The sequence below is a fragment of the Sapajus apella genome, unplaced genomic scaffold, assembly GCF_009761245.1.
Source record: "Sapajus apella isolate SASKATOON/1434 unplaced genomic scaffold, GSC_monkey_1.0 scaffold57, whole genome shotgun sequence".
In the NCBI taxonomy this organism is placed as follows: Eukaryota; Metazoa; Chordata; class Mammalia; order Primates; family Cebidae; genus Sapajus; species Sapajus apella.
In genome coordinates this window covers 13332583-13359631 of record NW_022436997.1, presented here as the reverse complement: position 1 = coordinate 13359631, position 27049 = coordinate 13332583, and the positions used below count along the sequence as shown (strand labels likewise).

The following is a 27049-nucleotide window of genomic DNA, read 5'->3' as shown; positions in this document are numbered from 1 at the left end:
ATAAGGTCTCTGTCACAACGACTCAATTCTGGTTTTGGAGAAAAGGGATAAAAGAAATCAAAGGATCACTATGAAGGGCTTGGAAGAAGCCTGGAGCAAAGGAGGTGACGGTATCTCAGAAGCTGGAAAGAGGGCACTTTAAAGTCACCTTTGACCTGCAGCCTGGTTTTAGCAGTCACAAGCCAGAAGGTGGCAGCAGAGAGCTACACTGCTGGAAGAGATTCCTGTACTAGGACAAAAGACAGCTGAAAGGTGGATGAACAGTGAATGCTATGAGTTCAGAAACCCACGTTCAAAGAGAAAAAGGGAGCAAAACCAAATAAACAGCTCTAAGATCAGAAAGAAAGAAATGGCATTAGCTTACTTTCCAGTGACAAAGAAGCACTCTCAGTAAAGTTAGAGAATTTACGTTATGTAAGATTTGAGATCAGGAAAGGAAGATGGATACTTTAAAACAAAGAATTACAATCCTAAAGCAAAATTTGAGATATGTTTAAGAACCATGGGCTGGACTGAATTCGTGGGACAAGGTATCTCTGGCTATGGCTGTGCATTTTTAGGACACATTTTGGTGGCCAGGATCCTAACACAAAGTACAGGTGGCAGCCCTACCTGGTTCTATCTGAAATAGGATATGACACTATTTTCTTTCTTTTTGTATGAAAGTATATGTGTTTTTGATAAAATATTTTAAATTACAAAAAGAAATAATGTAAATATTCACATCCACAGATACACATTTCGACTTTTTGGTGTAATTTTTTTTTTAGATCCTGAATTTAAAATTATTATCTTTGGTAGGGTCAGTCTAACAAGGTCTTTCTTATCTACTACAAAAGCAGAAGTCTCATTAATTTTTTAAAATTTTACATTGAATAAATTTATAATTTATCTTAATACTCATAGATTTAACCACTATTCTGTTATTGAGAAATTTGTACATTTAAATTTTTCTATTATAGGTTATAAGTATACATTCATGGTTTCCATAAACATTTATTGAGTATCTGCATAAGCACTGTTTAAGCACTGGAATGCAGCAGTGTATACAAAATAAAAAATTATTGCCCTCATAACAGTGTTTTCAGTGGTTGTTGTGTTCAGGTTTATAAACATCCTTAAACCTACATCTTTGTTGGCTTTGTTCTTGGTAATTTTTTAAAGTTGTATTTTTAGAAATAATGTTACTGAGTTGCAGCCTATGAATGTTAGGTTCTTTACATCTATTGATGAATTGCTCTCCAGGAAAGCTCTAATTTACACTGAATTAGATACTTCAGCACATATGAGTCATTATATCAAAATATCTTTACCAGTATCAAATATTAGTTTTTATATATAAATAATTGGGATAACATGTGTTTTTTTCATAAAATAAGTGTGGGAGGTAAAAGAAGAAAATGTATATAAAGTAATATACTTAATGCATCACTCATATTAAGTACTTAACAAATAACTATCATTATGTTCAACGTGTTGTTTAGAACTCACGCATTTATCACAATTACTGGGAGATAGACTTAAAAGTAAAATATGTAGGCAAATTGTTAAAGATCTTTTTTTATCCTGAACAACAAAGGTAGTCCCATGCTACAGGAGTATTTTTATGCTATTTATCCCTAATACCTTTAAGAATTTATTATTTGTCAGGCTCCAGGTCAACTGTTTTATAAATAATATTACTTATTTATCACCTAGAGGCACCATATAGATATTGTTATATTTATTTAAAACATGAGAAACCTAGACTAAAAAAAGATACATATATTTTCAATGTTCTTAGAATAAATAATTAGCATAGCCAGGATTCAAATTAAGAAACATCTGACTCTAAAGTCCATGCTCTTTCTACTGAACCACATTTCTTTTACAGCAGGAAGAAAAGTGGAATCAAAGTTCAGATAATTAAATGGAGATACTGAAAAATCAACATGCCATCCAATTTCTGACAAGCAAAGCACTAACCCAGTAGAATAGAGGAGGAAATTATGTTCCCATATGATATTTCCAACAAGCTGAATATAGTTTTATTATGTTCTCAAATGTTTTGTACCCATTAAGACTCATGAATGTCCAATGCTTTACTTCTATCACATTTTTCATGTTTACTCCCTCAAATGCACCAGAAAAATGAAATTTTCTAAGGCTTGACTAAGGGGTTACCCAGCAGCCATTGAGGGACTTTAATCCTGCTGTACCTTCACAATATTTCTGTGTTCCTTGTACTCTCCATTCCTTTTTCCCGGCAACCATTTCCCACTAATACAGATTCGATATTCCAAATATTATGATTAATAGCAGACTCTTTTTCATTCAATTTTGGCAAAGTATTCTGCCTATGAATGCAGTGGAAAAAAATCTTAGTAAATAAAAACTAATGAAACTAGCAAAAAAATACCAAAGTTACAAATATGGAAAAGAGAGAGATAGGAAAGTGATTATGCTAGAAATGTATAGCATAAATAACTGAGCTTCTAAGCTGCTTAACTCAGAGAGAAACAAGAAAGTTTAGGGAATTCCTAATTATTAATTACAAAGAAATACAATTTTATCAAGAAAAATTAACTTTTTTAAAATTCTAAAATCTGAGGTCAATCACTTTTGCAGGTTTTTTGAGCATATTGATAACGTGACTCACTCCCTTATTAGTTTGAAAAATCAAGAAGCAACGGTCAATCTTGGCCATTACTTTACTAACCTTCATTAAAAGTCAAGGATATGGTAGCAACTCATAATGCAATAAAAGCTATTACATGTGGGACAAGAGTAATATGCTCTAGATTTGGCATGCTATAAGGCATAAATCCTTTAGGATAAAAATTAATGAATTAATAGAATTAATTTTTTCATTTTATAACTACTTAAAATATTATCAGTCTTATCTGGAATTCTTATAGAAGTTGCATAGCGCATAAATGAAGCTTTAATTTATTACAGCTGTTTTGTTCTATTGATTGAACTAAAGATGTTCTAAGTACCAGTAGAAATTATGCCCTCAACGAAACTTTTTAGAAGGTTCTGACTTTTATTTTACTCAAAGGAACGGCCTTTAAACCTTGTTTCAGAGGTGAACAAACAGTAGTTGAAGGGAGGTCTGAGAATTTAAAGAACAGTTAAAGACTAGTTAAAATATCTGAAAAAGCACTCAAAACAAATCATAGACCTCTAAAGTTATGAACCAGCTAATTATGGACTGGAACTTTCTAAGGTCTTAACACATTGTCTTTCTCTAGCATTGAAAACAATCCCCCTAGTATGATTATTTTGAAGCTTTCAGCTTAACTGAATCTTTGGTGGTCAGAGTATAAGTCTAAAGCCTTGTTGACTCTACAAAGACTGGCATGAGATGTCTTGGTCCTTAAATTCTACACAGTTACCTAAAAGCTTACCTTGGGAAAAATCCCTTTAATCCCAAAATGAATGTGTTAATAACATTTGCACAGTATTATGAACATTAAATTAATTAGCATGTATTAGAGGTTTTTCATAAAACAGAATTGAAGAAAACTATGTCTACTTTATTCCTTCCTTTTTACTTAGTTTCCACTAAGTTCTGGCACTATGATTCTAATCTGGAACCTGAGTGACCTGATGGTCTCACTTTTCCACCAGAATTCCATTATAATCAAGCAAAAAAAAAAAAAAAAAAAAAAACCCTTCAAGATTATGCAGCTTGCATAGAAGCTTTCAGCTGGAGTGCTAGGAAGTACTTAGCATCTGGTGAAAGCTCTCAACATTTTTGGTTGCAATGTCACATTCTTTAAACAAGTCTAGATGGTTTTCTGTTCATTCCATTAACACTATAATTGAATACATATTACTATTACACTGACTTACTCCCCATCCCAATTGGCTAATTTTATCCTGACACTTGGCCAAATACCTCTTTTCTGAATAGGACAGTTATTAAAATTGAAAACATGGAAAAACTGGGACAAATCATTTGTAATAGCTGAATAAATTCTACCTCTAGAGTTTCAAAAGGTTATTTCTTAGAGCTACCCTAGAAGTGATACTGCTGTAATTAATTTCTAGATGATGGATTAAAGATTAATTTCAGGCCAGGCTTAACAAATATAGAGAGTTACTTAAAAGGAAACATAATTCCCAGACTTAGAGTGTTCTATAGATTTTTATGAATGAGTCCATGAAAGATAATAGGGTCATTACATAGGCAGAAATTACAAACTGGAATTACTATAAACCTGAGTTATCTAAGGAAAATCTAGTAATTTATTTTTAATTTAGTACTACTCTGATGCAAATATGCATGTTTATATTATAGAGGTATTTAATACTGTATATATTCAGGCTCAGAAATTAGCAGGAGTGATTAACAATTGGGAATGGTTCTTAATTTCTTTCTGTTGCTTCTTTCCAGTGATTACTCAGCTCCCATGAGATAATAAAATGACATGATGAATACTTTCTTTAATCTTGCATGAATAAAGACAGAAAGGGAAAGTAAGGTCAACAAGATGGCTCACTAAAAGTGCCTGGAACTTATCCATTTCACAAAAAGGACCAAAGCAACAAATAAACAATGAACATTTGAATGCAGTGTCAAAGAGAGTATGCTGGAGTGGAGCAGAGGAGTAGGAAGGCAACTGTGGTGATCGGAAGTCCAAGAGAGCAGCAGGAAGCCACCTTGCCTCTGCAGCCCCATCTCCAGTGCCTGGATCAGATAGGCCCAAAAATAGGGGCAACTTTCCTTTTCAGGAAAAAGGTAAACAGGAGAACCTCATCAGCCCCCACTGCCATTGTAAATACCTACGGTATTTATTACAAGAGAATTCCACAGTCCTTATAAGTCCTGAGCCCAGTTTGGAGAGCTGCTGAAAATGTACACAGCTGTATTGCTTCAAATTAGAACAACTTATGTATTCCTCCAACCCCCACCCACCTCCCGTGAGCCAAGCTGCTGCAGCACAGCACTATCTTGATACCAGAGCCACCTCTAAAGCATGCTCTCCTCTGGAGGCCAGTAGCCACTGCACCTCTGCAGCACTGGGGCTTCATCTTCATTCCAAGCCTACGTGGCTAAATACCACAACACTAGCTGTGTGAAGCCTAGGTCCAGGGTTGGCTGTGACGCTGGTCCTGTACATCATGGAAACCAACCCCCCACCTCCAGTAAAGGATCTGAGTCCCACTCAGGAAACCCCCCACCCTTGAACCAGCCAAACTGCTGCATGTCCATCCCTGAGCAGGAAAGGTCTCTGAGACAATAAACAGCTAGCCTGCACCTAGGCCAGCCAAGAAAGCATGCAGCCATGTTCCAGGCTTGAGAAATGGCTCCATGTGTTTCCACAGAAGACGTGCTGCCAGGCCAGCTGATCAGCTTTGTGCCCATATCTGAGTCTCAATAAATAGCCTCATGATCTTCCCCTGGCTGAAATGCCCTCATGCCAACCAAGCATCTGTGTGCCCATGTTCTGGACCTGAGAAACAACACCATGTGCCACCTCTAGCAGACACAACTCCAGACCAGCCAGGAAACCCTAAGGTCATGTGCTGGGCATGAGAAACAGCCCCACAGGCCACCCCTGGCAGACATGCCTCTAGGTTGGCCAAATGGCTGTGAGCCTGGTCCCAGGCTTGAGGGAAAAAAAAACAAAAAACAAACATGGGCTGACCTGAAGATACACCTGCAGCAGTTGAGCAACTATCCTCTGCCCATGCCTCCAGGCAGAGTAACAGCCCTGTGATCTCAACCCCAGTGAGCCAGACCCTAAGTTAGCTGACCCATCATGTGCACATGTGTCCCTGATCTGAGAAAAAGTCCAGTGAGTCCACTCTAAGCAAAGTCACACCACCACAAATTACCTCACTTAGGCAAGTGAGACACTTGCAAATGCTACTAGCATAGATTACAGCTAAAGAAACTATGTAGAGACTACATTACTGTATCCACCTGGAACTAAATACAATGAACTTTACAAAACTGATACCCAAGACTCATCAGTATGAACAAGTTTCTTTTCATATCCTACTCCACAAAACTGGAAGAGCTAGCTGTCCCACCAGATGCATAGATATCAACATAGAGACACAATAAACATGAAAAAGCAAGGAAAAATGACACCTTCAAAGGAACACAATAATTCTCCAGTAATATATCCCAATAATAAAGAAATATACAAAATGCCAGAAATAAGAATTCAAAATAATAATCGTAAGGAAACTCAGATACAAGATAATACAGATAGTTCAATAAAATCAGGAAACAATTTATGATTTGAATGAGAAATCCAACAAAGATATAGATATTATTTAAAAAAGAACCAAACAGAAAACTAGAGCTGAAGAAGTTAGTAAATGGAATTAAAAAAAATAGAATCAAGAGCTTCAATAATAGACCAGTACAAGAAGGAGACAGAATTTATTAACCTGAAAACAATTCTTTTGAAATAACAAGACAGAGGAAAAAAACTAAAAAGAATGACACCGTTAATGGGACAGCATAAATGAATGTATATTTGTATTATGGGCATTCCAGAAGAAGAAAATAAAAAGATCTTGAAAAGAGACTTCAAAATTCAGTACAAAGCTGTGTTAAAAAAGAAAAAAATAGCATGGTACTGGCATAAAAACAGTCACATAGTCCAGTTAAACAGAACAGAAAATTGAGAAATTAATTCACATATATACAGCCAACTGATTTTTGACAAGGCACCAAGAATCTACAGTGGAGAAAGGGCAGTCTTCAATAAATGGTTCGAGGAATACTGGATATCCACCTGCAGAATAATGAAACTAGACCCTCTATACAAAAATCAGCTCCAAATTGGTCAAAGACCTAAATGTAAGACACCTAACTATAAAACTACTGGGAGAAAACAAAGGAGAAATGTTTCAGAACGTCGGCCCAAGAAAAGATAATTTTTATAAGACCTCAAAAGCACAGGCAACAAAAACAAAAATAAACAAATTAGATTATATTAAACTAAAAATCTCTGCACAGCAAAGGTAACAGCAGAGTGAAAATATTACCTAAAGAATGAGAGAATATTTATAATATATTAATTCAATAGGAGATTCATATCCAGAGTACACAAGGAACTCAAACATCTTAACAGCAAAAACAAAACAAACAAACAAACAAACAAAAAAAGCTGATTTTAAAAGGGACAAATGATCTGGAAAGATATTTTAAAGAAATCATACAAATTGCTCACAAATATATGAAAAGAAAGTTCAACATTTCTAATGACCAGGGGGATGCAAACCAAAACCACAACTGTATCATCAAACTCCGGTTAGGATGGTTAGTATAAAAAATATGAAAAAAATAAATGCTGGTGAGATGTGGAAAATTCATATACTGTTGGTGGGAATTAAAATTAGTACAGACACTATGGACAGCAGGATGGATGTTCCTCAAAAAACTACAAATAGGAGTACTATATCATCCTGCAATCCCACTACTGTGTATTTATCCAAACAAAATTCATATATTAAAGAGACATCTGTATCCCCATGTTTATTGTGGCACTATTTGCAATAGCCAAGATATGGGAACAAACTAGGTGTTCAGCAACAGATAAATGGATAACAAATAGTGGTATATATACACAATGGAATATTATTCAGCCGTAAGAAAGAAGGAAATCCTGTCATTTGCAGAAACACAGGTGGAACTGGAGGACATTATGTTAAATAAAGTAATTCAGGAACAGAAAGTTAAATACTACATATTCTCATTCATATGTGAAAACTAACCAAAATTGATCTCACAAAAATGAAAAGTAGAACAGAGAATACTGAAAAGTGGGGTGGGTAGGAGGAAGTAGAAGATACAGATTTTTTAAAGGATACTAAAGGATGGCTAGACAGAAGGAATAAGTTCTAGTATTCCATATCACTGTAGGATCACTACGATTAACAAATAATATACAGTTTCAAATAGCTAGAAAAATGATATTGAATGTTCCCAAAACAAAGAAATGATAAATGTTTGAGAGGATGGATTTGTTAATTACCCTCATCTGATCACTATATTCTACCTGTATGGCAACATTACTGTGTATCCAATAAATAGCTACAGTTACTATATGTCAATTTAAAAAATAAAATTAAGAATAATAGAAAAGTGGGGTACTCTATTATGGGTTGGCAAAGCAATTACAATAGAGTCACTTGCATTGAATCTGTAAGTTCTATTTTATGGTATCAAAAAAATTGAGAAAAATAAATAACCTCTTTGCAACATCTCTTTCATAAGTGAGTACCTCAGATAAATAAAGAAATATGTTTTAAGAATTAAATGTAGTTTGTGATAGCCATGGGGAAATATGTGAAAGATGAAAAGAGTTTCCAGTCAATTAGAAAAATTAAAATACACAGTTAAGTGGCCAAGTAAGTGGATAATGATATCTTCATTGATATAATCAAAGAAAAAAATGAACTGATCACTATATAGAAATATATTAATTTAAAAAAAATTATAAACATATACATTATTGCATATGCTAAACTATATAATTATATGCTTTGAATTTTAATTTTTTCCTACGCATGTTTACTTTGCTTACTAACTTATATCTTAGAAGATATGATTAACTCATTCAAAACCCATTGGGAGAGAACATAGGTCAATTGAACAGCTGGATTCAATGTAGAAACAACACCCCAATCTTTCAGTACAGAAAAATTTACACATCCTAAATTTAGATATCACAAAGGAAAGTATTCATTGAAGATAGTGCTAGTGACAGGTCTTGGAAATGATGTACAGACTGTAGATTTTCTATGTATTTTTTTTGCTCATAAGTCTTCAATAAGAAAATGGCAAAGACAGGAGACCTGTATGTGTGTGTGATGGGTGGAAGCAGCCTGTTGAAGTGGCCCTTGCAGATGCAGTAAAGTGGGGTGGCCTTTGCAAGTCTGATGTGGTGTGGCTTTGTGTCCACACCCAAATCACACCTTGAATTGTAATAATCACCACATGTCAAGGGCGGGGACCAGGTGGAAATAATTAAATCATGGGGCAGTTCTCCTGTACTATTCTCATGATAGTAGGTTCTCATATGATTTGATGGTTTTATAAAGGGCTTTCCCATTTGCTCAGCTTTTTCTCTCCTGCCACGCTGTGAAGAGGTACCTTCCACCATAATTTTAAGTTTCTTGAAGCCTCCTCAGCCATGCAGAACTGAGTCAATTAAACCTCTTTTCTTTATAAATTATCGAGTCTCAGGGATTTCTTCATAGCAACGTGAGAATGGACTAATACAAAGTCTCTACCACAAATGGAAGAGAGTTGCTATTCAATATATCTCTTACTTAGGAGTGGGTTTGAAGCTTGTAAGCAATTATTTCTGCCAGAAATGTGGTCTACAAATTTCTGGGTTCTCTAGAATTCAGCAACTCATAAGGCTACTAGAGGTACTTCCTATTCTCACCTCACATAAGATAGATGAACACTTCTCAGGATCCCTTCTTCCTATTATAGGAAGAAATTATGTGTTAGATATATAGGATAAAGCTGAACTGAGCACCACACTCCTGGTGCTCCAAGTAGTTTATGGTTGGTAATAGCAAAAAGTAGAAACAAGTGTGGATTAGCTACATTGAGCCCTCGTCCACTTCTATTCAAGCTGAGGCTTTGGAGAGAGGTGGTTTTCTTCATTTTTATAAGAAGTGACTTTTTTGAAAGACTATTAACCCTTAAATTAAAATCTAATTATCAAGATTAAATCAATACAATTCAGGTAAATTACTCGCTTTTCATCATAAGTAAGAGGAACACAAGGATACACAACCTTGAACTTTCTTCTCACTTCTGCTATCTTATCTTCCATTTCGTCTGTTTTGTGTTTGGTTAGGTGAAAAAGAGTACTGACGCGATAAGCCTCCCTATAGATGTTCTTGAGATGTTTATCATTCTTTAACTTCGTTTTTGTCAAAGATTTTATTGCAGACTCATGTTCTGATTTTTTCTTTATACTGTAAAAATAAAGCAAAAATTTAATATGATTATTTCAAAAGCGTATATAATGAGACAAACATTTAATAATACTAAAAAAGGAAGAAGATCATATTTTATGTTGTCAAAGATAAAACACTGCTGGATAAGTAAGGAAAACTTGAATACAGAACATATGTCCCTGGACTCCATTTATTTTGCTACTTCTGATGGTTACCCTAATTGTCAGGCTGTTTTCAATTTCAGAAGCATAAAAGCATCAGTAAGAAAGGCTTGGGAAATATGGTTGCTTGGCTTTTTGAACATTCAAAATCCTTTCTATACTCCTTTCCATTTCACTTTTTGACTTCCATAAAGGTGTTTTTACTAGAAAATACATTCAGTGGAAAAGCCTAAACAAAAACCAAAGTGTATACTAGGCCAAAATTTCTCAACTTCAATATTATTGACATTTGGGGTGGCACAATTCTTTTTGTAGTGTGGATGTCCTGTGCATTGTGATATGTTTTGCAGCATCTCCCACTAGATGCCAGCGGCACCGTTTCAATTATAACAGTCAAAAATGTCTCCAGCCACTGCCAAAAAATCTCCTGAAGGTACAAAATCATCCCTTTTGAGAGCCACTTGAATAAAGCAATGGTTGTCAATACTAACTCCGCATTATAATAACTTGCAAAGGATTTAATAAGACTTGTGCTTCCAAAAATTCTGAATGGATTACTAGGCTTATAATAATATATAATCAACCTGGGGTAAAGCTCCAGCGTCACTATTTTTTAGCATTCCAGGTGATCCTAACATGCAACCAGAAAGCAAACTATGGATATTAGCTGGAGCAGTATTTCTAAAGCTTTTATGTACATAAAAATCATGGGGAGAGCTTTGAAAGTCACATCCTAGGCTTCACTCTCAGAATGTGGTTCAGTAGATGTAGGATGGGTCTGAGAATATGTTCCTGGGTTGATGACACTTAGTTGAAGAACACACTTCATTTAACTAGCACTGCTCAAGAGGCTGGGGTGAATACACATGAATGCTCTCATTTAATAGAACACAGAGGAGATTGAATTCATGTGGCCAAATCAGCTGATCATGAGCTACACTGATCCCTCATTCCCACCTATTCCAGAATAGGATGAAAGAGTGATGTAGAAATAAAAATAAACATACATTCAAGGCATGTAGGACACATAGCTAAAGCTCATAAACAAGGTAACCATCTCTGTAGAATAGAAAGGGGGTTAAAAATCAAAACAGCAGTAGAAGAGAAGCATAAAACTAACTGAAGGTATTCCACCAGATGAGTGACCAGTGCAAGGTTCACTGACTCATGGCAGGGCTTTGCATGAGCTGTGCTTGATGTGAAAGGATCATTCACTGACTAGGAGTAAAGATAAATAGAGAGGAAGGAGCGAAGACATTGAGAACAGATCCTGAGACCAATAAGTCAACCAAGCTGCATATTGAATCAGTAACTGCAATAATGTTATTCCCAATATCATCTTTGGATGATCACTGGGAATCAGAAAAGGGGACCATAACTGGAAGAATTTAAAGATTGGTGAATTGGGACCAAGTAGGGTGAGGTAGAAGCAATGACATAACTTTAGTTGGAAAGAGAAGAACAAGAAGATGTGTATGTATGAGAGAAAGAGAGTGGTGTGTGTGTATGTATGTGCGTGTGTTACATGTGTGTGAGAGCCAGAGACAGAGACAGAAAAGGGACCTGCTTATTTAGAATGAAAGGCTTCAAAAAAAGACACCAAGACATATTAAGAAATATATTGTTTCCAAAGACCTAGCAATCAGAGTGTGAATCCAATCCATGGTAGGTGATACTGGTTTTATGAAACATTTTGACAAAGAACTTAAACTAAGTATATTTAAAATGCTCAAAGATCTAAGCAAAGGAATAACTAATTTTGTAAAAGGAAAATACATTTTGACACACAGCAGAATTTAGACAAAAATAGGTAGATGGGGAAGATGACAATTTATAAGATTAAAAGAAATAGGAACAGAAATAATTAAAATAGTTTTGAAATAGAACCAAAATCTCCAAACTGAGAAGAGTCAAAGAGAGTTTTGGATTAATAGACAGGAATGAAGTACTAAAATATTCATTCAAAAATCAGCACAAAATATGTGGGGGGTGTGTGTGTGTGTGCAACCACACACACTATATATGTGTGGCACGTTTGTGTCTATACATAGTATATGTATACTCTTGAGTCTATGTGTATTTATGTTTGTGTACACATGCATATTTGTATTAGTGTATATGCATATTTTATGTTTACTGTGTACATATGTGTATATGTGTGCTTATCTTTGTGTATGTATATGTATATATGTGTGTGCAGGTTTATACATGTATTTGTTTTGTGGAACACAAACAGTCCATGCATTAAGTGGAGTGGGATCAATGTGTGGTATGTGTTTGAGTATGTGTTAAGCAACATACCCTTTGGTTTGCAGAAAGAACAATAATAAGATATGTTATGGAAAGACTAGAGAAAATTTCTATACTCCCTGTGAAGATGATTAGTTTAAAATGAGAAAAATTTCTAGACGAGAAAAAAATAGGACCACAGACCAGAAAACAAAATGGGTTGTGAATACTGAACATTATAAAAATAAAAAAACTATAGCTAAAGATACTGTGATAAAATAGTAAAATATTAAAGGTACTTATTAAGGGCACATAAAGTGATATAATAAATGCCAAAAGAAAATTACTTTCAAATGTAAGCAAAAATAAATGTGAAGCTATAGTTTCATACATTGCTAAATTATTATTCAAGATAGATGAGCTAAATTGGTGTAGGTTAAGAAAATTTACCAGAAAGCCTTTATTAAAATAACTATTAAAGAATCACTTTAGCCACAGGAAAGTGAACCGAAAGGATAAATAAGAAGATATAAAGACAAAAATGAATGAGAAATATCAGCAAACATATGTAAGTATTAATTATGAAAAAATATCATTTGAAAGTGAAACAATGGCACCAGACAACTATTTAAAAAATAGAACAAGTGTAAAGATGTTTAATAGTAATTAATTTTTTGCAAAAATATGTGTAATGCTCAGGAGGATAATGGAAAAACTAAATAATTCCAGATTTATTTAAAATGTTTATAATGATCTAAACATGTTTTATAACTAGTGTCACTAATTAGGCATATCATAATACACATATTGAAAGTATACCTACTAAAATCATCAGATTATGTTTTAAAAATAAGATTCACTGCTGCCTGAAAAATAAATACTGGGGACTAAATCACCCAAAAAATTTGAAAATAAACATTAGCACAACAACATTCATATTAGAAGATATCATTTAATGAGAAAACCACAAATAAGAAAGAAGGTAAAAGTAGATAATAAAAGAAACAATCCAACAAGAAATGAAATTTTTATTTACATCAATGCTTCTGATTCTATATTCTCGAAATACATCATAAAAATGCAGAATTATGAGAAGCAATTGACAAACTATCAGACGCCTATCAGAGCATCATAGGATAGGAAATAGGATAATAGGTAGCAGGTGTAGATCGCAAAACTGTACCCCAAAAAATATCAGTACCAAAAAGCAACAGATCATCACATTGAAGAGTCTTGCTTCATGCTAAGCTGAAAAAAGTATACACACACATAGCTAGAAAAAAAATTGTGCAATTTCAGAACTCTGAAATAAGAAATTTCTAAAGTTCTCAGAAAGAAAAGATAAATTATTTATAAAGAAATTATTTCCAAAATGCCATCATATGTCCTACCAAGCAAAACTAAGGAAGAAAACAATAAAAAAATTCAAATTAATGAGAAAAATTGACACTGGATCCAGAATATGACACTGAGAAAAGCCTGGTTGAGTCGAATCAATAGAGAATTGAATGTGAGTTCACAGAAATAGATGTGTGTGTGTGTGTTTTAAAGATTTGCTACAAAAAATAGAAAGAGAGAGATGAGTTTCAGGACAAAGGTTTATTTTGTATTTTCATACTTTATTACATGAGCAATATCGCGCAAAACTCATGTGCTGTTAAAGAGAAATAGTGATTCATGGGAAAGATAGCATATTTATATTCTGCACGAGTAAGCTGGCAAGAGACTGAGGTAATTCTCATTGATTATAGATATACATCTATACTCCCTATGAAGAAGATGATTTGTTTAAAATGAGGATAATATGGATATTAAGATTGAAGAGAGGGAGAAGATATAAAACAGTCATCAGAAAAGCTGAATTGTCTAGAAATTTCTTGGCCGTGCTGAATAATCACTTGAGATTTATGGTCATCGAATTTAAGTTCTATTCAGAAGTAAATTTATGGTGCTGCTAATGAAGTTTAAACATGAGGGCCTCTAATTGGCCCCAGCCCCTTTCAAAGTTCTTTGAGTGTCTCCCTAGCAGTGTTTCCACATGGTCATATGTTTTTATAAAGTTTGTAGAAACAAGATACTTTTAATCACAATTGAGGAAGATCATTCTTTCTAATATAAGGTACCCTCTGTCAAGTGGTATTCAAGTGACTGTGGGTATTTTGTATTCATAATACTGTATACTTTTTATCTACTGCCCCCATATGCTATAACCTCTAGGGCCCACCATACCAGGATCCACCCCATGAGACTATTTAGCATAGTTGTGTTTTATTTTAGCCACATTCAGCTGCTAGGAAAAGTTCCATGAAGAAAGCTGCTGGTTTAGTTCAGGGATAGGGCTTTTCAAGTCATAAAAACACAGTCTTGAATGTCATTTAAATATGTGCTTATTTTGATCCAACATAATTAGGTTCTGTAAGAAGGGAAAGAAGAACAAGAAGGTGGATATATAAATCACCATGCTGTTTCCTCTTAAAAACGATGATAGATTGGTCATCATAGTGTCAAATATTTGCTGGAGTGAGGGTGCTAGTAGAGTAAGCTGGAAAAAGAGGTGTTGGTTATCTGAGTGGATACTAAAATGGAGACCAGGAAGTAACTCAATTTTTGGAAATGACAAAAATAGAGTAAAACTGTAAGAGAAGGTGGCTGGTGTGGGATGGGAGAAAAAATTGTTGAAAATGAGAGAGCTAATGGATTGAAAGTCTAAGTTCTTGCATGGACTGTATCATCCAAATTCACATTTCAATGCCTCTGCAGAGGTAGAAAGTAGGAATAGAAAGTATAATTTATTTTTAGTACTTTAACTCTCTGAAAAAAAGTCTAAAATAGGCTAACATGGGTGAATAGTTAATTTTAAATGATGTGTATATCATTTTAATGCAGTATTTATATACTTTTCTCTTTTAATATCTGAAAAAAATAAAAACCCCAAATAAAATTATTTAAAATATCGATTGAAAAATTTATTGTGCAATGCTAGAAAAAGAAGTATTTGACACTTCTGTGAAGCAACTCAAATTAATGGGCTGGTAAGACATAGCTAAATGGGTATGAAAACCACAGTGCCCTGTGGATTCATTCTAGGTATTCCAGGCTATTTAACAACTTCAGTAACATTCTAATTGCTATCTTTACAAATAAATCACCATCCTGTTTCCTCAGGAAGAAAAAAAAAAAAAAAACTTCATAAAACGTGCCAATATGTCTGTATTGTTCAACAGCTTTTTTGCTCATTTCCCTCAATTACCAATCCCATCTTCAGCCCACTGCAGTTACAATGGCATTGTCTTGCTTGACATACAATTCAACACTAGAAACAGATATTTAGAATATTTTACAGAGCTTGAATGTAAGAAAATGACTATATAGAAATTCATACCACACAGTTAACTTCAAGCAAACTAAATCTAAATTAATCAATTTCAAATCATTTTAAACAAGCTCATTTTCCTTGACTTAGGTTTTTGAAGCCTGCCTATCATATGAATAAACAAGTAAGTGAAATTGTTTGCTCAAGTCAAATGTCCCAAATGTAAAGGGTCTATTTCTAATGGATACTCATTGGTTTGAAAGACAAAATTATCAAATTACAAACTGCTTCTACAAGGTAAACAAACATATCATCTTTGTTGTCACTAAAAGGTCTAGTAAATACTTGTAAGTATATGATAACAGAACAAAGTCTGTTAACAAATATGGCATCTGTGTTTTAATGTTGTCATTCTTAAGATAAAATATATCTGAACAATATATTATACAGTAATTATGTAATTTATTTACATAGGGTAACAGTCTGAGAATGGCATCAAATGGTAACATAGTTTTCTAATGGAATCTTAGTGTATATAACAGTTTCAATTTGGGGATGTTTCATGGGGACATTCACTAGACTTGTGAAATCAGTGATTTGCTTTTTAACCATTAAATTATGTGTGGACGTCAGTCAAAAGAGAAACTGGGTCTAAGGGGAAGGTGATTCTGATAAATGGTAGATTTTAAAAAGATAACAAATAAAAGAGAGGACAAGAATGGATCGTTCTGAGATAAACAATAGATATAGTCACATGTAGAGATGGAGAATTAAGTTAAACCATAAGCTTTTGATTTGTTTTTTGAAGTAATTTTTGTGTAAAAATCTTCCGTAACGTGTCAGATATAGGAATCAAGACTTACCTAACAGAAGAGAAGAGGCAGTGTTGATAAATGGAAAGAACATAAATTTTGGAGTTAAGTAGATCTGTATTCAAACTCTGATTGCTCCTTATGTAACTGGGGAAGGATGGTTTCATACTAAATTTCCTTATCTGTATGATTAATTTAATAATACCTATCAACAAAGTTGTAATCAAGATTAAATAAATTGAGGGTAATACATACATACTGCTTACCAACATTGAATAATACAAGTGATTTAATAAACAGTTTTTTTGTTGATTAAAATAGTATATAAAAGCTGCCTCACTCTTTATCCTGGTCTCTACTTTAGTGAGATGACACACATGAGAGAGAAAAACAAATATAAGTAAAATAATCCTTAGTCTTGCTTTGAAACATAAGGAGACACAAGTGGATATGACATCAGAGTATATAGCACAGAGAACAGGAATACAGAGCTACTGAAGCCAAGGAAGAACTAAGAAAAAACTTTTATATTTAGCTATCATTCATTATGTCATTTATTCAACACCTATTGACACACACACACACACACACACACACACACAGAGAGAGAGAGAGAGAGAGAGAGAGAGATACACAAGGACTGCAAATAAGCAGCTCAAGCCAAAGATGAAGCAACAAATAAGCAAACCTGCAGTAACTGTATATAGTGTGGAAAGTACAAGGAACCAGGGAAAGTTAGTTAAATAGATATTTATTGAGCATTGATTATATGTCAACAACTGTGCTAGGTGACTGAGCTATAAAGATAAATAGAAACAAGTTTATACACTCATAAAGGAAAAAAAGAAACAAAAAACAGATTCCAGTGCAATAATAAGTACAATAATGGAAGAAGCACTCAGCACTGTTTTGGTTTGTAGACACGGGAAGATAAGTTATGGAGAGGGAAAGCTTCTGGGAATAGTTAATGTCTGAGCTATTGTATGAAGGGTCAATTAATCAGATTTAAAAACATGCTGAAGAAGAAGAGGAAGAGAAGGAAGAGGAAGAGCAGGTGGAAGGAGGAGGAAAAAAAAGGAAATTCCAATCAGAAGAATACTGGAGACCAAACTGGAGCTGAAAGATGCAGAAGCCTTTTAATAGGTTAGAACATAAGGATTGCTTTGGAGGTTGTTTGTTTGTCATTGTTAAAACCCATGTTGACATTTGATCCTCGATGTGACAGTGTTACAGGGTGGGGCCTAGCAGGAAGAGTTTCAGTCACAGTGGTAGATCCCTCATGAATGGCTTGGTGCTATTCTGGCTACATAGTAAGCTCTTGCTTTGGTGAAATTGGATTAGCTTTTATGGAAGTTAATTAGTTCCCATGAGAGTGGGTTGCTATAAAACCAGGATGCCTCTCAAGCTTTGTCTCTTTGTACCTGTTCACTTCCCCTTTGACCTTCTCCAGCATGTTTGGATGCATGAAAGCCCTACCCAGGATAGGGTCATACTCTTGAACTTCCAAGCCTGTAGAACCATGAAGTGAATAAACCTCTTTTCTTTACAAATTACCCAGCTCAGGTATTCTGTTATAGTAACACAAAACAGACTAAGATCATAGAAGGAAGAATAAGAGATGAGTCTGAAGTTAGGCAGGTGACAGTTTACAGTGTCTAATCTGTCAGTCTGGAAGACAGAACTTTATCCAACAGCTGGTAGAGAGCCTATGATATGTTTTTAAGCTGCTGAAAAAAAATAGTGTTCCCATTATGAGACAATAAGGGCCTGGTTTATTTTGTTGGTAATTGAAATAGAAAGAAAAGTACCCATTGGAGACACATTTAAAGAAGTTGGTCAGATGCTGGCTGGCAGTGAGCCAGGAGAGAGGGATATAGAATGACGCCCAAAACAGGTAACTTGGTGGATCAGTGCACGACGTGAGTTAGGGGTAGAGTAGATACTCAAAATTATACTTTTGGTAGAGCTAGAAAATGTGGAGTGAGATTAAAGTGTCAAAATGTATAGTACATGTTAAAATAAGGGGAAACAGGTGAAATTCCTGGGGCAGGAGATGGAGCAAGGGTATAAAAGGGCTGAAATTAGTACCCTAAACTAATCAGGGATAGCAGAGATATGTCAGCTTCTCTAGGATTCCTAAAAAGAACAGCTTCACAGAGCTAAAGGAAGAACCAAAAGAATGGCATCCTGAATCTCAAAAAGGGGTAGCGTCAAAAAGGGCATAGACACAAATGCTTGGGTCGCATGCAGGAAGAAAAAAAGAAAGAAAAAAACCCCAGCCCACCACAGGACTGAAAAATGACCTCCTGGATTCTGGAAGAAAGGTCTTTTTTTGCCCTTAAGTAAGACAGATTTTGGTAGCATGGGATTTAAGAGGCCAGACTGCTGTGTGTCAAAAAATGATTAATAGTGAAGGAAATATTACTAATAATCTACCAAATGTTGCTAACTATAGGAAATTTTTAATAAGAGTAAAAGGGAACTACTGAGTGATTTGCTAAAAGTACAAATAGGATGAAAGCAAACCTTTTATTTTATACTGGAGGAGGATTAATGATGTCTACAGGCTAAAAATGAAAAAAGATAGTGAATAAAAATGTTAAAAATGGAAGTGTTACGAATAAAACTATGCCCTGAACAAGGCAGAAGAGGTCGAGACCAATAGCACAGATGAACGCCTTGGCCTTGAACAAAAAGTATCATTGACTCCTTAAATTTAAAGAGGAAGGAAAGCCATTGTGGGTGCTGTCCCTGTAGAATACATTCGTTTGACAAAAAGCATGTCATGCCTTTAATTTCTCCTTCCAACTTGAGTAAACTATGGTTTAAATAGATTAAAGTTTTATTTATGAGTTCATGTTGTGTGGGATTTATGGTGCTGTTTGAAGCTGAAAATCTATGTTCTAAAAATTATAGATCATCTGCCATTATCTTTTAGAGTACTGCTTTCCCCATTCTTTCCTTTATTTCTCATTCTGTTTTCCACAACTTTAATATTTCTTCCAGATTTTCTCCCTTTTTCTCTCTGTGCTGCATTCTGGGTTCTATTTTTAGGCACACAGATGATTTTTCCCCCAGCTCTTTCTACTATTTAATTAATAGAATCTTCAGTAGAAATGAATCCCGTTTTAATTTTTACACGTTTTGGTGGATTCTTTTTCACTGCCAGCACTTTTTGGATAGTGTTCTATTAGTCTGTTTTGTTTCCATTAGCCATTTAAAACTTAGATAGAATGAATCTCATAATTGATCTGAGTTCTATTTAATTATTTATTTGATAAGAATGATAAGAATCTTATCATTTCTGATAACTCCAATTCACATTGTAGCTTTCCTTATGTGCTTTATAATTATATGAGTTCATTTTTAAAAGCCTTACTTTTTCTGTGAGAATCTTATATGGCCTCAGTCTAGGGTTTATTCCTCCATTGACTATTTGAGCAGAACAGGGTAACTTTTCTATGATAATTTATTGGTTAGGGCCTTCTACGAACACATAGATGGTATAAATTAACTCACCAAAGTACTGTGAAAAGAGGGCAGAATGGGAATGTTCTTGCTTTCTTTTCTTTCGCCCAGGTCCCAGACGTAGACAGACACTCTTGCCTCTGCCTTCCCTCCCGGGTAGATTTTTTCTATTAATTTAAGTGTCCTTACTTTATCCAGCTCCTTCACTTGAACAGATCCATGGCCCATGACCTATTATTTGAAGCCACTAAAATTTAATTCCCTTGTTTACCAAGTACCCAAGGCTATTCTTCCACCTATATTTTCAGGGCAGCCAGATATCAGCTGGGAATTCACCCTGCAGTTGTTCAATTACTTTCAATGCATTGACCCCTGAGGATTTCCTTTACTTGCCCATAAGCTCAGCTCTTCATTTGAAAGATAGGAGCCCTGTGGATGCCCCATTTATAAGAGTTCTGTAGCAAAAAACTTTTCATATTCTCCATTGTCCATATTGCACAAAATGTAAATTCTCATTACTTCTCTGCCTACACTCTCTTTTTAGACATCTCAAACTGTCCCATTGTTTAATTTTATGACTCCAAATTTGTCTTTGGTATCCTCCTCATCACTGGGCTGTAAACCAATGTATCTAATTGTTACTTCTCATTTCCATTTCAAGAGCTCATAAGAATCTGAAATTTAATATGGCCTAAGGAGACATTATCTTCTCTCCTCAAATCCTCTTCATGCCTTCTATAAGCTCTTGTTATTTCAGCAAATAGCCTGACCATTTCTTCCCTTACATCTTATATCCCACCTACCAGAAGGTCGTGTTGGCATCCTCTCCAAAATATATCTGAATGTCTTACCATTTATACTGCAAAAATCTTTATCTATATGTCATAATTACGTATTTTTTTGAATTACAAAAAAAAACCTTCTTCTTAAATGCACCAAAGTCCATCCTTCACTAAGCAGCCCAATTGATCTCCCTAAAATGTAGGATTATAAAAATGCTTTAATCATATGGCTCTATCACAGCACACTTACGAGCTTTTAGTATATGAGTCCCACCTGCCTCACCAACATTTGTCTCTATGAATTACCCCTCTCATACAATTTTCTAGCAACACCAGCCTCCATTCTCTTTTCAGGGCACATATAATTTCTATCTATCTCAAGGCTTCCTCTTATGCTTGGAATTCTCTTCCTCAGACCTGCTTAACACTGACATGTCTTCATTCAGGTCTCAATACCAACATTACTTTCTCAGAGAGGTGACACTGAATGTCTATGCTAAAGCAAAGTCCTCAACGCTCACCTTGCCTGTCACTCTTTACCACATTATTTAATTTTATTGTCCTCACAAGAGTATCAATGACTACATTTCAAATTACATATTTATTAATTAACATGTTTATTATTATTATCCTATACAACAATGTAAATTTAAACATTGTCATGAGCACCTCAAACAGTGTCAGACACAAAACAGGTGCTCAGGACACACAAACACTCTCACACAGTTGCTTTTTAATTCTCTGTTTTCTTTAAATATAGCACATTTAGTCATAAGTATAAAGTTATATTAGTTTATTAATCATAGTTATAAAGTTATTAAATTGCCATTTGAAAATATTTTAAATGAAGTAAAAATAAGGATATATGAAGCTATTTCTCAGATGGAGCTCTAAAGATTAAAATCGTTAATCTCTATATTAAGTATTTCCTACAATGGAACAAGTTACACGTAGTATACTACAAATGATTATTTTCTACTGAATATATTATAGAGCACATAATGTACCTCAACAATGTTTCAGATGCTAGGTTAGTCCTTGAGGTTCCAAAAATGGGGGAAATGAGGGCATAGGGCCTATGTGCAAGCAGTTACAAGACAGTGGGTCTGTAGCCATAAATAAAGGCTGTGCATTTTATCTAATTTTATATGTAAAAACATCACAAGGCCATATTACTTTGAAGAGAAAAAATTATTAACAAATGTAATATCTTCATAGAAAGCGGGGTACTTAAAGGAAAACACAGAACTAAGTTTTTTTGCTTATATGCTTTTTAATCCCAGGTAATCATAGTCAGTATCAGCCAAAATGAGCTGCAATGCAGAATCTCCCGCAAGCTCCCTCTTTTGCATTTCTTTTTTTTTTTTTTTTTTTTTTTCCTCTTTTGCATTTCTTACTATACTTATTAGGCTACTGTATTAGTAGTACGTTTTCACACTGCTATAAAGAACTACCTGAGACTGGGCAATTTATGAAGAAGTGAGATTCACAGTTCTTCAGGCTTAACAGGAAGCGTGACTGGGAGGCCTCTGGAAAGTTATATTCATGGCAGAAGGCAAAGGGGAGTCAAGCACGTCTTAGCACGGCTGAACAGGAGAGAGAGAGAGTGAAGGAGGAAATGCCACATACTTTCAAAGAATCAGATCTCCTGAGAATTCACTCACTATCATGAGAACAACAATGGGGAAGTCTGCCCCATGATTCAATCACCTCCCACTAGCCCCTCTCCCAACACGTGGAGATACAAGATGAGATCTGAGTGGGGACATAGAGCCAACCATATCAAACTGAAAAAGCATAACCTCTATAATAATTATGTATTTTCTTGGGGGCTCATTGAAGGCAGAAGGTTTTCCACATATATATTACAACTTTAGAACTTACCATAATGTCTGTGTACAATATGAATTCAGTAAATGATTAATAAGTTGTTGAACACATTTTAGATGAACTGAATTAACAATTTATGTAATTTAATGTTTGTTTTAAAAGTAACATTTTATTGAAGTAGAATGTTTGTACAGAAGACTGCAAATCAAAAAGTATAGCTCAATCCATTTTTAATGTGAATATACCAGTACCACCCTCATTCAGAATATATTTATATATAATAATTATATATATGTGTATATATATATATATGTATATGTGTGTATATATATATGTATATATATATGTGTGTGTGTGTGTGTGTGTGTATATATATATATACGTATATATATGTGTATATATATATATATACGTATATATATGTATATATATATAAAACACATGGCCAGTAGAATCTCAGGTGTGTGCTCTCTCTGTCACTGACACCCAACAGGAACTGCAATCCTGACTCCTATGACCATTTTGCCTGTTTCTGAACAAGGCCACACAGTATATACAGCCATTTTGTCTTCTTTTACTCAATATTATGTTTCTAAGATTCATTCATGTTGTTGTGTATAGCTGAAATCTGTTCATTCTCACTGCTGCAGAGTATTACTTTTTATGAATATGTTATATCTTATCTAGTCATTCTTCTCTTTCATGATTATTGTACATTTGCTTATCCTCTTTTGTGAAGTGACTGTTCAATTCTGCAGATTATTTTATTATTTGCTTTTTCTTTAATTTTTAATTTTTGTTATTTTATATTTATCATTATATTTTATATATATACATATAATTTTATTATTTACTAATTTTTCTCCACCAATTTTTTGGTTTATCAATTTTTCTTCTCAGATATAGCTATTACAAGTATATTTTATTAGTCTGTGGTTTACCTTATCTCTAGCTTAATGGAATGTTTATTATTCAGTTTTTTTCTCTATGCTGGTATTTATTTTCCTGTTTAAGAAAACTTTACCTGACTCATATTGATATTTTTCTACGTTTTCTTAGAATTTTGTATTGTTTTAACTTTCACATTTACAACTATGTTCCAAAAATAGACTGTTGTTTGTAAGATAGGTAGGGGAAAGACATTTTTTTTTTCATAAGGCCATTTATTCTTTGCTATTTGCTGCACTACAGTGGCACACTTGCCATAAACACAGTGCATAGGCCTGATTCTGGACTTTCTACTCATTTCCACTGGTCTATCTTTCTACTCTAGTACCAGTAACTAGTCATTTTACATATTGAGCTCTATTGTGAATTTTGAAAAACCGCATTATAATTTCTGAAGCCTAGTTCTTCAACATTGTTAAATATTTTTCCTTCTTCAATTTTCCATATACATTTTAATATCAAGTGTTTAAGTTTACATGTATACACACATGCATATAAACACAAAATTTGCTAAGAATTTTCTTGAGATTGCATGAACATCTTGATAACAGGGAGTGTTGCAATTCATGGCCAACGTATTCCCCTCTCTGTTGACTGACATCTTCTTTAATTTGCTTCAAAAATGTTATGTAGTCTTTCAGGTAATATTATCAGACACCACCTTGCTAGATTCATTTCGTGGATTTGATTTTTCAAAATTATATTGTAAGAGATATCTTTTAAATTTTATTCCTAATTGATTGCTATTGGTATCCATTGATATTTCAGTTTCCTAGCTATCTCTACCTTGAACAGTACTACAGAGTTTAACAGTTATATAATCTTTTTCACATTTATATATACCACAGAGCTGTTTGTCCCCATAAATAGTCACTTTAAAATTAACTTGGTTATTTTATTATAAAATAAAATTCTATTAGGAGTTTAGTTAAAATTGCAATAAGACTTTTAATTTATTTGGTTAGAATTTGACATTTGCTCATAATTGGGTCATATTCAAATTTTTGACATACCCCTCTATTTATTTATTTTTAAAGTACATGTTAATCACATTTGGTACTCTCTCCACAGAAACTTCCTACTTTCTATGTATGTCTTCTTAATTGCATTTTGCGTTTAATTTTCTAATGAATGAGGTTTTCCCTTATATTTTCTGAGTAGATAGTCATGATTTCATGAAAAACCAAACTATGGGTTAGTAGATAGGGCCATTAACTATATTTCTTGATTCTGCCCTATCAGATATTGGGAAATTTTTAAGTTATGCTGATATATAGCCAAGTGTTATAATTTTTCCATACAAGTTACATTTATAAAAATTCAAAATTTTAAGAAACATATGAAGGAAAAAACATGAAAACACTTGCCTGACAATTTAAAGTACTTCATATTTTATATCTAACATCTGTCCTAGATCATCTTACTACAATTTCAGACTCACAAATCAAAGTGATTTCCAGATACTTACACTTGTATTGCACCATACAATATTCCAATCAAACATAGCAGCATTAACCCTCCAACCTTCCTTCTGTTCATCCACACATTTTTCATTTAATGTCTGGTAAGATTATCAAACTAGTTTTTCAAACCTTAACTCATCCAAATATTGCTAAAATGACATCTTTAAAAGGAAAGTCTGATTCATATGGCTTCTTTAGTGGACAGCTACGGTCTTTAGCTGAATCCAAACACCTTAAAATGATTCATTATCTGGCATGGTAGTTCCTTAGCCTCAGTGTTTTCTCCTGACGGCCTGCCACATAAAAACACATACTGCATGCACACACAGACACGCACACACACACACACCCAGACAGACACAAACAGGTCAGATCATGTACTTGCTCTAAGCTCTAGCCACATCAAAGGTGTCACTCTGTGAACCCACCACCATCTTATCTTTGCCCCAAAATATTAATAACAGCAATTTTAACATTAGATCTACTATTTGTGATTGTTATTATCGGACTGATATATTGAGCGTATTTGAACATTTACTAAGTGTTGGTTAAATTTAAGTCAGATTAAACTGCAAAAAATGAGAGGAGGTTAATATTCTGAACCTGAATACAGAAAGTCATATTTTGAATTCTAGCTGTGGGACTTTAGGAAAGCTCTTTTTGCTCATTAGAACTCTTAGTTCCTCATTTCTTCCTTGGAAACATAGAAGAACTATTTAGGAAAAGTAGAATTCAAGAGAGGATGTACAAATATTCGACCTCCCTACTAATCAAATAAATGGAGTTCAAAACAACATTATCATATTCCACTATGACGAATGAAAACTATCTTCATTCACAGGTGTGTGAGAGGACAGGCTTATGTACTGCACAGCCTTCTGAATGGGATTGTCTTTCTGGAAAGTAGATGTAGAGATGAAGTGGGAGTTTTAAAAGTATTATACTGAATCAAATTCTATAAAACTATTTTAAATTTTAAAATCCAATATACTGATAAAAATTTCTAAACAAAATAATCTACTGCCATAATATTCACAACAAATAGTAAAAATGAGAGCAATCTAAATAACAGCAATTATTACATAAATCATAGTTTTGAATATTGTTTTGAACTCCATGTTCCAATACATAAATGTAGTATTTAACAGTTGTTTTATATGGTGAAAAAAATCTATTATATCATGTCAGGAATAACATCAAAACTCACAATTATTCAGTAAGAAGGAAAAAAATTAGCAATGTATTAATAGCTATATTTCTATGAATTGAAACAATGTTAGGGTCTCAATCTCTTTTTTTACTTTCTATATTTTCCAAATTTCTTACAACAAACATGTTACAGTCAGCGTGCTAAGAAGACATTACTGCTCTTAAGGCACTGGAACTTTTAATTAAATGGAGCTTTGTTAAATATGTCTTAGGAAACAAAATCATAGTCTAGAGCATATCCAAGGACACAAATTGAAAAACAGAACCTTCTCATAAGTGTAAGGTTGCAATGATTAACCCAACTTTATCCTAGGACTCAAAGATTTTCTGCAAATAGCATTCGGAAGCAAATGGACTACACATGGTTTTAAAAAAATAACCAAGAATACAAAGGAAAAAGGTACTGAAGCATGAGCTGGATGAATAAGAAGCAGAAATAAATTACAAAGACTCAGATATTTAAATTATTAGGTGTAGATTATAATTATTCACACTATTTAAGAGATAAAAGATAAGTTTTAAGTATCTGTGTTAAACAAAAAATTATAAAATGACCTAGCAAATTTGGAAGAAAAGCAAACAAAATTTTAGGACATGAAAAATTACACTTGTATACATTTGTAATGCAATATATACTTGCCACATATACATAGATGTGCCAGTTTAAATGTGCAAATAATCGAAATAGATAAAATTATTCGCATACATACATACATGTGACACATACATATATATATAGTTACAAGTTAGAAACAAGAATATAATAACTATTTTGATATATGAATTGCCAATTATCTCTTTGTTCTGTGTTTTACCTTCTCTTCTTTAGGAACATGACTTCGATATATGGTAGACCTGACTCTTGCCTGCAAATCCCTTAATCCCTCTTTCACTTTATTTTACTGAT

The 27049-nt window shown here is 33.9% G+C and overlaps 1 protein-coding gene across 1 annotated transcript in view; it reads right to left on the bottom strand.

Moving 5' to 3' along the window:
* Window positions 1-27049, bottom strand: part of CCDC178 (coiled-coil domain containing 178) — a 477035-nt gene that overhangs the window by 283820 nt on the left and 166166 nt on the right. Inside the window, exon 14 of the mRNA XM_032245388.1 lies at window positions 9762-9945. Coding sequence (XP_032101279.1) covers window positions 9762-9945 — 184 coding nt within the window. The remainder of the gene's footprint in view (window positions 1-9761; window positions 9946-27049) is intronic.